Source organism: Hemitrygon akajei, chromosome 13 (genome assembly GCF_048418815.1).
Source record: "Hemitrygon akajei chromosome 13, sHemAka1.3, whole genome shotgun sequence".
NCBI classification, from domain to species: Eukaryota; Metazoa; Chordata; class Chondrichthyes; order Myliobatiformes; family Dasyatidae; genus Hemitrygon; species Hemitrygon akajei.
In genome coordinates, this window is record NC_133136.1 from 46,362,640 (window position 1) to 46,378,968 (window position 16,329).

The following is a 16,329-nucleotide window of genomic DNA, read 5'->3' on the forward strand; positions in this document are numbered from 1 at the left end:
GCAGATGCTGTAAATGTGGATTAAGTAAGGGTTGTCTTTTAAAGGAAGTCACAGACAGGCTTTCATTCCATTAGTCATGCTCTGCTGCTAATAACATTATTAAATGTGCATTGCATGCAGATTGACCTAACTTCTTTATGCCCAATGAACTCAATGCATGGAAACACCCTTTGCACAAAAAGCACAATTCGGTATTCCACCACATGTACTTTGTGCTTGAGTTCAATCTGTATCATAGTAAGATAAAAATAATTTACTATATGTTTGAATCTATATAGGTTGAACCCAAACTCGTATATTAAACTATTTTGAAGAACTGCACATCAATAACTATTAACAGTTAATTGCAAACAAGGGAAAAATCTGCAGATGCTGGAAATCCAGGCAACACACGCAACATGCTGGAGGAACTCAGGAGGCCAGGCAGCATCTACAGAAAAGAGTAAGCCAAGACCCTTCATCAAGATTCATGAAGGGTTTCAGCCTGAAAAGTGGACTATTTACTCTCTTCTATAGATGCTGCCTGCCCTGCTGTGTTCCCCCATTTTTTGTGTGTTTCTAACAATTAATTGTGTTTCCATTGTCAGTAGTTGTATGATGAATATAGAGATGAATTAATCAACACTTCATTGTAAAGCCATCATTTATTGAGTCATTCTGCAGAGAAACCTTTAGCACATCATGTCTGTGCTGATTGCTTTGCTTATGTATACAATCCCGTCTGCCCACATTAGCACATCTTGCCTATCCAAGTGCTTTGCAGTTACGGATTGGTTGACCTCTGGCAAAATTATGTTGAGAATAATAAATTACACCAATTTTGAAACCAAGCTAACAAATTGAAAACATTCTTTTAAACGGTGTGTTTTGAAACCATTTACACTTTCTGACTTTGACCAGTTAACATTAATCATTAACTTAATGACCTTGCTGTGATATTGGTGTACAGTAATTCAATGAACTGTGAATTGGCCATAGCTCACAGTTGTAAAACATTTATTAATATTTGTATATCATTTAGGGTTCAAGCAGAGAATGTGGCTTTTTCAAGCACCGCAGGGAGAATCAGTCTTAAACTTTCTTGCTGATGAATAGGATAGTTTGGGCAGTTTCAGGGCAAGTTTGTTGCCTGATAAGTCACTGGATGTCAAGCTTTTTTTAAAAAAAGAATCTGAGTCATAAATGAAATAATGGCTTTGTCATCGACCTCAGCAAGAGTTGCCCATGAAGATCTAGCAATCCCTCTTTCAATAACTTCAAAATTTTTCATCCCTGTTGCTGTTAAGAACACCAGACCTCGACATCTGTCAATTGTGATATAATCAAGCTGGTTGAAAAACAAGTCTTGATAACTCTCACATACAACAAAACAGGAAGCAAAAATGCCAATTTTTAATGGTTGGAACACACACGCTTGATTAGCATGGAGAGTGAGATGGTAAACCATTTATGATAAAGAAAATAAATGATTTCCCTTAGTTTGAAATGTGCATCTGCATTACGGTATGCTTGAATCAAATCAGTTTTTCCTCTGGGCCAGATAGTTCATTAAATTATTATACTTGTATAAATCTCAGTTATTTTAGTGGGGAATGTTTGTAGTTTAAGTTCAGAGTAGTTTTAATTTTTTAACAATTTCTCCTGATTATAGTGGAGAATGCCATGTATAAAAGAGTATTATACTCTTTTTATATCACTGAAGTTGCCACCTATGGAATTCCTGCTCATCTTTGTTCAAAGCTGAAAGTAAATTTATTAAAGTATGAATATACTACCTTGACATTCATTTCCTTAGCAGGCATTTACAGAAAATAAAGAAAAACAATAGAATTTATGAGAAACTAGAAACTAAATGAGAACAGAAGAAATAATAGTGATGGTAGGCTATTTTGGTCTTTTGAGCCTACTATACCATTTATCAAGATCATGGCTGACTTTTTACACAGCTGAGCTCTTTATTCGTAAACTGCTAACTGGTTAAGCTATAAAATAAAAACTATGACAGAGTATACAGACAGTTTTTTTTTTCTCAGGCTTGAAATCTTCATATCAGAAGGCATGCATTTAAAGTGGGAGGGAGTAATTTCAAAGGAGATGTGAGGGAGAAGATTTTTTAACATGGAGAGTGATGGGAAGGTATCACCTGGGGTGGTGGCGGAGGCAGAAATGTTATGGATTTTTAAGAAATGTTTAGATAGACACATGATAGTGAGGAAAATGGAAGGATATACATTGTGTAGGTAGAAGAGATTAGTTAACAATTTAATTGTTTTGACAAAACATTGTGGGCTGAAGGGCCTATTCCTGTGCTGTACTGTTCTATGTTCTAACAAAGACTGACAAACAACCAAAATAAGGCAAATCATGTAAATAAAAAAATATATCTAAATAGTACTGTGAACATGACTTGTAGAGACCTTGAAAATCAGACTAGTCAGTTCAGTATTGAGGTGAGTGAACTTACCCATACTGGTTCAGGAGCCTGATGGTGTAAGGTACTAATTTTGGCTTGTAATGGGCATTATGACAGCCACTAAGTCAGAATTAATATTTCATTTAAATTCCTTATCTTTTAAGTTTATTCTGAGCTCTTCCCTCATCAGATTTCTGCAGTCTCCTGAACCTCTTTTGCAGTATACCATCCATCCCAGTTACCTCATTTCTGCCCTTGATTAGGATGGTGATAGCTGTTTGTATTCATGATGTTGGATACTCAGCTGTAAAAAGGCATTGAGGTAGAAAGAGAGGATGATATTGATGAATGGTATAGCCGCCTCAAACAACCAAACAGCTTATAACTGCTATTCGTAAACACAAAGTACACTGCAGATGCTGGGGTCAAAGCAACACGCACAACATACTGGAGGAACTCAGCAGGTCAGGCAGCATCCGTGGAAGCGAATAGTCAACATTTCGGGCCGAGACCTGAGCCCTAACAGAGCGTCTTGGCCCGAAACTTTGACTGTTCGTTTCCACGGATGCTGCCCGACCTGCTGAGTTCCTGCAGCGTGTTGTACATGTTACTTACAGCTGCTATTATTTCTTCTGTACTTCTGATGATAAGAGCAGAATCCCAAGATGAGCTTTTCACTGGTTATTTCCTTGGCTCAGTAGTGTTAATTACGCGCAAACTTGATAAAGTCATAAAATGCTGGAAAACCTCAGTGGGTTAGGCAGCATCTTCTGACTTGTGAGGTTACAATATTTTCAGTAAAGTGGTGATGTACATTGAAGTACAAAAGAAAAACATGATGCTACCATTTGATCCTGGTTAATGTACGAAGTAAATATTCTTTGAAAATCATGGAGGATATTCTTCAAAGTGGCTAGACTTGCTTGATTACAGTAATTTTTCACTGGTTTTCCAGTTTTCATAAAATGATGCTGAACTGAGAATGTTCTCATGCACCTCTTGATAGGATCTGGTTCTCTTTCTTTTCACTCTGCATTGTGCAACAAATGTGTGTATCTGAAATAGCAACCGGACATCACTGGATTATTTTTGAGGAATACCTATGTGATGATGTCTGCACTTTAAAGTAGACAATTATAAAAAGCATTTGATAATGTGCAGTCTTGTAGAAGGCAAGTCTTCATCTAAGCATTGGAATAATAGTTCCTTGAAGGGATTTGGGCAAGTGCCTTCTTGCCATTAAAAATGCCTATGTTTAGGACTAATCTTCTATTTCCTCTCCTTTCTTTGTGGCTCATATCAATTTACAACACAGAAAAAGACCATTCAACTCATCAAGTTGAGACAATCCTAACTGTTCCATTAACCACTTACTTTCCTGTAGTCCCACAATGGATTTTCATTCTTGTACCCACTAACTTCTGCTTTTGTTTCTTTTGTCACTTACTTATATGAAAGAGTAATGTCTAGTGGCCTGGTTAACCTGCTGGAAGTGGAAGGAAACAGGTGCACCCAGGGGAAATCTGCACAGTAACAGGCAGAATGTTCAAACTCCACACAGTACCTATCTATGGTCAGGAGTGGGTTTGGGACCCTACAAGGCAACAGCACTACTGTGCTATCCTGTCACTTTTACATAGTTCAGTCTAGTTTTTGTACTGTGTCATGTAACACCATGGTCCTGAAAAAATGTTGTCTCATTTTTACTATGTACTGTACCAGCAGTTATGGTTGAAATGACAATAAAAGTGACTTGAAAGTGACTTGACTTGGTATTCTGGTGGTACTCTCTGACAAGTGTTTTTTAATATTTTGTATATGGTGAGACTGTTTCCACTCATTGACATGCATTTGTATTGAGATAGACTCTTATTTATTATAATTGCAATTTCTATTATGCTATTTTTGTCAAGCTTTGTAAAGCTATTGTGCGTTCCGTCCAAATTGTTACTTGGAAGATCATGGACTGCATTGTTTAATCATGGATTCCCCCTTCTCCAATTGCACAATTTTTCAAAGAAGTGTTGACAGGCGCACTCTGCTTTTGCCAGATCTATTTTTAGCAAATCCCTCGGAGGCGAACATCAGTATTGCTCTGATGTAAGCTTTCGTAGCAGTTAGAATCAGTTCACCTGAAAGATGAACAAAACGTGAACTAAATGTGGTCTTTTCTTTTGGAACGCTTTTTTTCACCAGTTTAAAGCTGGTTTGGTTGATACTTCTGGAATATTTGGAAGTAGAAATTTGAGTGTACCAAATCTTTTTGGGAATGCTTTTGGTATAGGATAAATTTCTCATTGAACAGTGATGTATGAGGTTCTTTCTCCACCAGCACTTCCATCCCACCAGTGCTGGGCCTCAAGTCTCCTCCATGGGAGTTTCCACGGTGCAAGTAGCCAGTCATTGAAGAAGAAAGAAAGAGTAGGGGCTCAAAGCTTAATAGAGAAATTTTGTACCCATTTCTGGTTCCTTACACCCATCAAAAATTTTCCCTTTCATTTTTTAATGGGATTTTTGTTTTCTCTTGCACTTTCATTCCGTCATCTTCTGCCCCCCCCCCCAGAAACATGTCATCAATTGTGCAAGTCAAAAAATTACATATAGTGCAAATTACTGCCTCATTACTTTGAAAAACATCAGTACTTTATTTTCAAAACAACCCACATTTATTGATCTTGTTTCTCCTCAATCTGGTATTTTAAACAGTCAATATTTTAACTGTATTCTTTGTCCTCATCAAAGTCTGTGTTCTCCAAGAACCACAAATTTGATCTCGCATGAGCATTGACCCCTTGAGGTTGGAGGCAAGTTCACTCTCACCAGTTTTCACCTTAGGACTATTTTCAGGCTGTGACTACTGATCTCTGCTATATTTCATAGTTCGCTGCATTTTTGATCTGGCAGGTCAAGAGAGCTGCTTCTCAAGAAGATACTTCAAATACTTTACTGTTGGCTTGCAAGAATGGACACTTGCATTCTTCCTGTTTGCAGACGGCACTAAAATGCAGGCATTCACAGACTACACTCATGCCTTCAGAGATCTCCCCGGGATATCATTGGTGTAGTCTGTGAATGCCTGCATTTCATGGAATTATTGGTACCTTGCTATACCAATAGTCACTTCCTTGAACAAAAATAGCCCTCTGATGACTTGACCAAGTTCTTCTGATCCTAGTGACTCATTCTCTGATCTCTTTCCCATCATTACACCAGCCATTTATTGGTTAGTAATGCTCCCTATGGCTGGAAGAGTATTGTCTCTGTTGTGGGCTGTTCCTGTTAATAGCTACCTATAAAATTCACATATACAACTCTCCTTGCTAAGCATTGTAGCACTTGTAACTCATCAGTGGGGAATGGGATTCTGAAATTAAAATTATAATTGTAACATTGAACTGTAGTGTAAACCTAATGAATAAAATTCTTGTTTGTCATTTAACTTTCTCTGTTGATTTTAGAGTTACCTTTGACACAATATTGGCACTATGTAAATTGCATGGAACAAATTTTAGGCTGAGGTCTCTACATGTATAATAAATGTTAAATATCAATGTAAACATTCTGCGAGAATCTAAGCACTATTGGATTGAATGTTGTATTGGGGAAGGTGGGATTAACATAGACAGTCTAGTGTATAGTACATTGAAAGTCAGCATGAACATGATGGGCTGAAGGGCCTATTTCCGTGCTAAATGACACTGATGCACAGTAACAACTTGTAACAATTATTAAATAGAATATTCAAGAATAAACTAAGCCGAGGAGCATGACAGTAGAAATTTTAGTTCAAAGCTTCTACTGTCATTCCCCATTGCTCAGTTTATTCTTGTAAATTTTATCATTCTCTTAAATATGATCTGCAAATTATTTAGGAACATCCCAATTGCAGAAGCCCACTTCAGTTGCTGAAGACAGTGCAGTACATTGAGCAGAAGTGAAAAGTACCAAGTTAGTCTTACTGCTATATGGGTGTACATGCAGATTTCACAAGGAGATACCTTCATGGTTAGATTCTAGTCTACCTTGATCCTGGATGAATTTTATTGAATTCCCACTAAACTCTGCTGAAAGATTTCAGGACTAATAAATATTTTGTAACTATTTTGCTAAGAAGTAAACAATATTTAATTATAAACTTTTTTATTACCAACAGGAAGGGGTTATTAAAAGGAACCAACTATCTTCCTGGGAAAGCAATTGATTCTCTTCCAACTAATTTTACAAAACATGTCCAAGGAGCAATTCATAGTTACAACAGGTAAAATGTTTTCATGCATTATTCAAGTGATAATTAGAGAGAAACTGTACAGTAATGAATGATTAATGTACACAGGATTAGTTTAGTCGTGAAGTGAAGCCAGGTGTGATTGTTGAATATTGGTGCATTTGTACTGACTATGCACTTGCCTAGATATCACTGTCCTCTTTGAAGGTGTAAATACAAAGGCTGTAGGTTCATTTATTTGAAACAAATCTTCACCCACTTTTCAAACTCTGGAACATGACACTTTTTTCCATTTTGTTTATTTAGTTGTCATTAAATTTTCTATTGATCTTGAGATAAACATTTTGGCTTTACAGGGATATTTATTATTATTTTGTCATTGAGTCTTGGAGAAATTGAGCCTGGAAATAGGCTCTTTGAGCCACCCACCATTATGCACCCGTACTTTACACTAATTCAAAGGTTTCAAAGGTACATTTACTGTCAGAGAATATACATATATGTCCTGAAATGCTTTTTCTTCGCAACCATCCACAAAAACAAAGGAGTGCCCCCAAAGAATCAATTAACTGTTAGAACCCCAAAGTATCCCCAGCTCCCCTCCCTCCCGTGCATAAGCGACAGCAAGCAATGTTCTCCCCTTCCCCCACTGGCAAAACAAAAGCATCGGCACCCGCCACTGAGCACTCGAGCGTGAGCAAAGTAACAGCAAAGACGCAGACTTGCAGTTACCCCAAGACTGCTTGCTCACCCGGTATTTGACATACTACAGGATTTCTCTCTCCCTAATAAGGGAGAAAGAGATGTCTCCATTTCACAGTGAGTGGGGAAACATAACAAACAACTTGCTGGTTTAAAATGTTATAAGTATGTTATGTTGCTTTTTCTCAGCTCTGTGCCCAAAGATCTCGGGTCTCTGGGCACACAGCCTCAGATCTTCCATCTCCCATGACACACCAATCTCCTGCCTGGACATCGACCTCCAAACCCCCTGTCTCCGGAGCCACAAAATCTCGGCCCGCTGAAGGCGTGCGGAGCTCTTAGGCCGCACCTTTGGTGTGCTGACTAATGGTCAGTCGTGAAACCCCGAGAGCAGGTCCCATTCCCACAGAGAACCGTAGTCAGCGCGTAACTCCTGGTCAGGGTCTTTAAAAGAACCCTGAAAGGGAAAAATAGATATTAAAGATGGAAATAGAGCTGTTTCTCAAGATGCAAGCAAAGGAGTTGCCGTTAGGCGCCATTGTCTCCTCCTATTCTGCTCCAATATATTATATTCTACCTGTTTCTATCAAATTCCCTTCAAATTCTGTCACTAATCTACATATTTTTTGCATCTACCACCACCACTTCTGACATCATTATATAGAAATAGATTGATTATCTGTGAAATATGATATGAATATTGTGATTCTGCAGCAGCAGTACAATGAAAAGGCATTAAAATATATAAATTACTAAAGTAAATGGTGAAAACTTAAGGAATAATAAGGTGTTAATAATATGGGTTCATGGACCATTCAGAAATCAGATGGTGGAGGAACAAGTTGTTCCTAAATTGTCGAGCTTGGATCTTCAGGCTCCTGTATCTCCTCTCTGATGGTAGTATTGAGAAGCAGGCATATTGTGGATGGTGACAGCCCTTAATTCTGGATGCCACCTTTTTGAGGCATCACAACTTAAAGATCCCAATGGCAGAGGATGTTGTGCCCATGGTGGAGTTAGCTGAATCTATAACACTCTGCAGCTTCTAGTGTTCCTGCACATTGCACACTCCATACCAGGCTGTGATGCAACCAGTCAGAATGCTCTCCATCGTACATCTAAAGAAATTTGTAAAAGTTTTCGGTGCCACATGAAATCTCTTCGAACTCCTCATTATATAGAGCAGCTAGCTTGCTGCCTTTGTGATTGCATCGATGTGTTGGGACCAGAAGATTTCCTTTGAGACGTTAATGCCCAGAGAGTTGAAGCTGCTCGGCCTTTCCACTGCTGACTCCTCAGCGCGGAGTGGTGTGTGTTCTCGCAACTGCTCCTTCCTGAAGCTCGCGTTCAGCTCCTTGGTTTTGCTGATGCTGACTGTGAGGATGTTGTTGATTATGGTATTTGAGTATGCTTAGTGCCACACAGTAGTGTAGCGAGAGTGGTCTAAGCATGCATCCTCGAGGTGTGTCGGTGTTGATTGTCAGCGAGGAGGAGATGTAATTACCAATCGGCACTGACTGTGGCCTTCTGATACAAAGTCAAGGATTCAGTTGCAGAGAGAGATACAGAGGCCCAAGATTTGTTAGTACTCTGGGGATGATGGTATTGAACACTGAGCTGTATTTGATGAGCAGTATCCTGGTGCATGTCTTAGAAATAAAACATAGAAAACCTACAGCACAATACAGGCCTTTCGGTCCACAATGCTGTGCTGAACATGTACTTACTTTAGAAATTACCTAGGGTTACCCATAGCCCTCTATTTTTCTAAGCTCCATGTACCTATCCAGGAGTCTCTTAAAAGATCCTGTCATATCCGCCTCTACCACCGTTGCTGGCAGCCCATTCCACGCACTCACCACTCTCTGAGTAAAAAAAAAACAACTTACTCCTGACATTTCTTCTGTACCTACTTCCAAGGACCTTAAAACTGTGCCCTCACGCGTTAGCCATTTCAGCCCCGGAGAAAAGCCTCTGACTATCTACACGATCAATGCCTCTCGTCATCTTATACACCTCTATCAGGTCACCTCTCATCCTCTGTCACTCCAAAGGAGAAAAGGCCGAGTTCACTCAACCTATTCTCATAAGGCATGCTCCCCAACCCAGATAACATCCTTGTAAATCTCCTCTGCACCCTTTATATAGTTTCCACATCCTTCCTGTAGTGAGGTGACCAGAACTGAACACAGTACTCCAAGTGGGATCTGACCAGGGTCCTATATAGCTGTAAAATTACCTCTCGGCTCTTGAACTTGATCTCACGGTTGATGAAGGCCAATGTGCCATATGCCTTCTTAACCACAGAGTCAACCTGTGCAGCAGCTTTGAGTGTCCTATGGATTTGGACCCCAAAATCCCTCTGATCCTCCACACTGCCAAGAGTCTTACCATTAATACTATATTCTGCCATCATATTTGACCTACCAAAAAGAACCTCCTCACACTTATCTGGGTTGAACTCCATCTGCCACTTCTCAGCCCAGTATTGCATCCTATCAATGTCCCGCTATAACTTCTGACAGCCCTCCACACTATCCCCAACACCGCCAGTCTTGTGGTTGCCTTGGTGCTCCAAAGCAGAGTGGTAAGCCAATGAAATTCTATCCTCTGTAGACCTGTTATGGCAGTAGGTGATCTGCCATAGGCACAGATCCTTGTTCAGGCAGGAGTTAATTCCAGCCATAACCTCTTGAAGCACTTCATTACCGTAGATGTGAGTGCTACCAGACGGTGATCATTGAGGCAGCTCGCCCTGCTCTTGAGCACTGGTATGACTGATGCCCTTTTTGAAGAAGGCGGGAACCTCTGACCATAGCAGTGAGAAGTTGATCGTGTCCTTGAACACTCCAACCGGCTGCTCAGCACAGGTTTTTAGAACCCAACCAGGAACACCGTTGGGGCCTGATGCCTTGTGAGGGTTCACCCACTTCAAAGATGTTTGGACATTGGCCTCTGAGACAGAGATCAAAGGGTCACCAGCTACCTTAGGGATTCGCACACGTGTGTTGTTCTCCATTTCAAAGTGTCTTGATCTCTTTGAGGAGATGAGATCACTTATGATGTTAAGTTTTGCCTTGTAGGAAGTAATGGCTCGCAAACCCTGCCCCAGTTATCGTCTGATTCTGTCTCTTGCGTCACTTACATTGCCTCTTCATTCTCGCCATGGCCACAATGTACCTGGACTAATTGTAGGATTCTGGATCCTACACTGACTGAGCGTGAACACCAGAGATTCAGCCCTCAGCAGACCGTCAGTTTCCTGGTTCATCCAGGGCTTCTGGTTTGGGAAGATTTGGGATTTTCTCGACGGCACACACCTGGCCATACAGTTCTTGTTGAAGTCAGGAATGGCTGTGGCATATTCCTTCAGATTCACAAATTAATCCCTGAATATGAAATCCATCAATTTCATTGCTGCTAATAGGGAGGATCTCACTCCTCCCATCAGGAAGGAGGTGCAGGAGCATGCCAATCCACACTCAATGTTTTAGGAACAGTTTCTTCCACTCTGCTAGCAGATTCCTGAACAGTCCATAACTCATGATCACTACTTGCCATAAACAAGGGAAAATCTGCAGATGCTGGAAATCTGAGCAGCACACACAATGCTGGAGGAGCTCAGCAGGCCAGCCAGCTTCTAGGAAAAGAGTACAGTCGATGTTTTGGGCCGAAACCCTTCAGTGGGACTACTTGCCTATTCCTCTTTTGCATTACTTAATTATTTTTAATTCTAACTTGTGTAATTTGTCTTGCCTGTTGCCACAAAATGACAAATGTCATAACTTATGTCAGTGACAATAAAGTTGACTCCAATTCAAACCAGTCCTCTCAGTGGTCTCTGCCTTCCATGACCATACCTTCACCGTCCTCACATTGGTACTGTGGTCCTTGGCCTCTATCTTTATGCCAGGAGTAGAGTATAGCAGGTGATCAGATCTGCCAAAGTGTGGGCATGGGATGGCACAGTAAACATCCCTGATGGTGCTGTAACCGAGATGGAGTGTCTGAGCTCCATTGATTCTGTGTTGTTAGTTGTTCAGAGACCTCTTCAGCTAGCCTGGTTGGATCTCCCTGTAATGATTGGGAAGTGATCACTGGGCTCAGCTCCTCAATGCCAGCCTAGTGTCTGCCAGGGGTGGAATGAACACCACTACCAGGCTGAAGATTGAGAATACCCCTGGCAGATAGAACAGATGACACTTGATTGCCAGATGCCCCAGGTGTGAGGAGTAAGTCATTGTAGAGGATTTAATCTGAAGATGCTTCTAAACTACTTTTGTAATTTAAAAGAACCCAAGACACTATTTCAAGATCTTGTACTTTCCCCAAACATCCAGTTAGTATTGATTGCTCAACCATTGCCAAAACCAGATGATTTGGTCATCATGTTGTTTGTGGGAATTGGCTACCATGATTTGAAAATTATAAACTGTCTAAAAAATTACTGAAGTTTCTTGTGAGGTGCTTTTAGAATCGTTGAGTTGTAAAATATATAAATTTAAGTCCTCCATCTCTATTTCAATGCCAAATGGGTGAAATCACAAATAGAATATGGAAGTTTGTTTCATTCTAGAATGAATGTATTCCATGTAACTTTAATTTTTTTTTAGTGGTGACTCCATTGTATCAGAATCATCCATTGGGCAGACGACTCCCACTGACCTTAACAATTCTTGGTCTGGAATCCAGAGCGATACAACATCTGAGTGTAGTTCAGTGTACTCCTGGAGAGATGATGTGAGTATTGTATGGGCATGGGGATTGTAGTGATATCAGACAGAATGTAAATAATGCTGGGGCTTTTACTGGGTGAAGAAGATGAGGGGAGATACAGTATGAACGGAATAGAGTGGTATTGTAGTCGGTATAGAGAGTGGCATGGAAACTGGGAGTTTTGGACTGGGTGAAGAAGATGCAGTTCATCTGTTGCAGCATCTTCTCTTTTATTTGATTTCAGTGAATTAAATCTGGGAGCACAGTATGTACATGGGTTGTCCTGCGTTTCAGCACTCGTAACACAAATCAATGAAGACAAATCCCAAACACTAAAGTTCTACAATTACATTTTTTCTCCTGCATGTGCTGCTCTCTCCATATTTCAAACTCTCAAGTTATTAACATACTATATCCTAAAATATTTCTTACAACTTCATTTTCACAATGATCCTGGGACAAGACCAGTATGCAGGGGCTACGTGAAGTCTACAATATAACCTCAGCACTGTCCAAACCATATCCATTATTAAGGAGGTTAAAATTAGATTTGGATCTATTCATGTTGCAATTGTGTTTTGGAATGAATGCTCAAATGCAAATTCTAGTTCTCATATCTGATGTTTTTGCCATATGGAATATTGCAGCTCAACCAGGTGAACTTGGATAACACCAGATAACATCAATTAACAGCATCAATTCACAGCTGATATCATTCTCATCCCCTTCAGTCATATCAAGCTTGTGAGTTTATGATAAAGTAATACTGACTAATAATTCTCTGTGTGCGGATATTAGGAATTTGACAAAGCAAATACGCAGACAGTGCATCAACTTTTCTGGGAAATCGATGAGATGTTGTTTGAGGGAAAGGTGAGCTGTCGAACTGAAAGCATTCAAACCGAATGTCGAGAGTGGGTGGAACGTTCGCCCCAGCTCAGGTGAGTACTCAGCAACACAAAACATGATGATTTTTTTCAGCTAGCTGATAAAGGCTTTACCAGCTAATGACTGCCAAAGACAAACGTGATGCATTTGTGCATGTGTTCAGCTAGAAACGCCCACCATCACAGAAGTTGCTCTCTGGCCAATTTAAAGTGTTTCACAGGATATGAAATGCTGAGAACCCTGGGTACAGCAAAGGATAAGGACAGACTGTAAAGAAAGGCGAGGTTTTAAATTTGCAGAAGGCTAATTTCAATGTCATAAGAAGGAACTTGGTAAACATAAACTGGGCCAACACACACAAAATGCTGGAAGAGCTCAGCAGGTCAGGCAGCATTAATGGAAATTAATAAACAGTTGATACTTGACAATACCCTCCTTCAGGACTTGAAAGGAACGGGGAACTGAGAGCATCTCCTTGCTGGTAAATCGACATCTGCTAAGTGGGAAACATTCGATAGTGAAACAATGAGAATTCAGGGCCAACATGTCCCTAGAAGGGTGATACAACATGAGCAAGATAGGAACAGAATGTCTCAGGCACCTTTGAATATCAAGAGCACAAAGAAGCGTATGATAGATGTAGAGAACAAGAAACAGGGAGGCCCTTCAGGAGTAATGATGTATAGGCACGGGGAGTACTTAAAATAGGAGGGCAAAAAGGTGGCACAAAATATCACTGGCTGACTACATTCATAAAAGAAAAGTTGCTAAGAAAAGATTGGGATCCATTAGGGATAAAAATAATAATCTGTGCATGGAGCCAGAGGACATGGGTGAGGTCTTCAAACCTCTGTCTTCACTCAGAAGATGGGCATTGTAATGGATGACTTAAGGAGGTGGGTGGTGAAGTTCCTGCATGTTATCATTAAAAAGCCAGTAGTAAATATTTCAGCAGGCTTACAGGTGGATAAAACCCAATGATCGGATGAGATGTATCATTGTGTGTAAGGGAGGTGACACCGATTTATTTATTTATTTATTTTTTAACTGACACCAGGTGAAGTGCCAGATAACTAGAGACAACAAATGTAGTACCTGTATTGAGGAAGGACAGTAGGAATAAGCAAATGAGTCTGTAGTAGGGAAATTATTGGGAAAAAATTCTGCAGACAGGATTGTACTTTGAAGGGCAGGTTCATCAAAGATATTCAGCATTGTTTTTGAGAAAGATCCCATCTGACCAAGCTGAATGAATTTTCAAAGCATTCCTTGTTGTTTACCAATCATTTTTCTTCCAGGTACCTAATATCTGAGTTTCTCTTCCGTAAGCCTCCTCAGCTCCCTTCTGTTCCTTTTAAAACTTTAAGGTCTATCTCCCTTATCAAGCTTCTGGTTCTCAGTCTTGTCATCTACCTCTGAGCTCATTTTCAAATTTTGTTTGTAAATTCTCCAGTGAATTTTTTAAGGATGCCCTTGTACGCCAAATTCACTATATTAACACATTGCTGTTTATTCATTTACATATTTGACTGTATGAACTTTTAATCATTAAAATATTATTAGGTAAATGGTCTAACCTTGTTAAAGGAACACTAGTAGAGAGAAATGTAACTAAGTGGTTTGGAATCTGCTGTTTCTTCTTGTGTGTGATGCAGGATATTGGGAACCCAGCTCTTGCAGCAAGATGATGAAGAAGGCATTCAACGTTTCCAGAGCAGAGGGAAGAGCTCCATGGCAACTAGAGCTTTGCCTAGTTTCTGTGAAAGCACCAGTGATATGAAAGAGTAAGCTTCCATTTCATTATGTTCACAGGAGGACTATATAATCGAAGAATAAATTTGTACAATTTTCAATAAAAGACTTCTCAGTTTCACCTGTTAAATTAGCAGCATCTACTAAATTATGTTAAAATTTGTTCTTTTTTTTGAAAATGTAGAAATTACTTTGAAAATTTTAGTGGTTGATGATTAACGTATTTGCATGACGTTTCTTTTATCTTTTTTAATGTATGAGCTAAGCTGCTTATTTAAATTGGTGCTCTTGATTAATAGCATAGCATATGTCAATAGATTAACAGCTAAAATATACTGCAGATGATAACAAAATGAAATGAAGATAGACAATGGTGGAAGGATTTGGCAGGTCTGAAGTCATCTCTGGTGAGAGGTGTGGTTAATATTTCATGTTTTAAAGCAGAGTTCCCTAATTAGTTCTCAACAAGGGCCAAATCATGTTAAGCATGCCAAGCCAAGGGCCAAAACGTCCAGGGTTTCTTTCCCCATTACGCCAGTAAGTTGTGTTGTGGGCAGATATCGTTGCTGCTATTGCCATTATTATTATTAGTCGTAATAGTAGTAGTAGTAGTAATAATAATAATAATTTAGGCCTGGGATTCTCAAAGCCTGTGTTGTGGGTCACACAAGAAAAAAAATGCACTCTTGAAACAAAACAAGTCCAAAACCAACCATTTAATTATGGCTCTAGCTATCACAACTGTCAGCTGTCACATTGAGAACTCATCTGGGACTTAAAATACACACTCACACAAAACGTGGTAGTCTTCACCACTTCTCTTCCACACAGAGTTTTAGTAGTACTGCCTTTTCCACTGTTTCTGTTCTCTCACTTAATCTATTTGCTCTTTTTAACTAAGCTATGTAGCATTTGAAGCTATAAATGAAATTATTAGTATTATTGTTGTTGTAATATTATTACACCACACTAAGATACTAGAATATTGACAAATGGACAAAAATAAATTGATTCACTCACCAATCAGTGAGAGAAGTGACAGCGACGGGATGAGGCAATCCTTCTGATGTCGGGCCTGTATTCTGTTGTGGCAATCCTGAGGCACTGGCCAAGATGTGCATTGCAGAGTCTGTTTCTGTCCTGGTTCTTGTTAGAGTTCATTGAAGAAAACGATGACTCACAAATGTACGTGGAGGGGAACAGTGTGAGTAGGAGCATTGCAATAGCTCTCGTGTTTTTGAATTGAGCTTGGGGAACCACGTTGATCCAAAAGTCACTCACTCCAACGTCCTTGTGTTGTGCTTTGAGCAAATCAGATGTTCCCATTTCCAAGACCTCCATCTGGAGAGTTGCCTCATCTATGGAAGGCACCAGCCTTTTGGCCTGTGCAGTCCACTGGCCGTCAGCCGAAACGGAGAATGGCTGTCTCAGGAAGGGGAGGATGTCACCTGAGAGTTTAGGAGAGCTTTCAAATCGTTCCCTGAAGTTTCCTGCCAGGCTCGTCACAAAATCCTTCATCACTGGATCCATCCGTATTTCGTTCTTCTTGCAATGCTCCCGCAGACGTGGAAAGTGCAACTTTCTCCCGTGAATGTCTTTTTCCAAAAGGTTTAGCTTTGACCAGAAAGCAGTA

At 40.0% G+C, this 16,329-nt stretch overlaps 1 protein-coding gene across 3 annotated transcripts in view; it reads left to right on the forward strand.

Moving 5' to 3' along the window:
* The window catches only part of fam149a (family with sequence similarity 149 member A), a 93,825-nt gene that overhangs the window by 41,762 nt on the left and 35,734 nt on the right, over window positions 1-16,329 (forward strand). For all 3 annotated transcript variants that reach the window (XM_073064537.1, XM_073064538.1, XM_073064539.1), the window contains exons 2-5: window positions 6,567-6,671; window positions 11,954-12,080; window positions 12,855-12,997; window positions 14,600-14,728. In XM_073064537.1, the coding sequence (XP_072920638.1) occupies window positions 6,567-6,671; window positions 11,954-12,080; window positions 12,855-12,997; window positions 14,600-14,728 (504 nt within the window). The remainder of the gene's footprint in view (window positions 1-6,566; window positions 6,672-11,953; window positions 12,081-12,854; window positions 12,998-14,599; window positions 14,729-16,329) is intronic.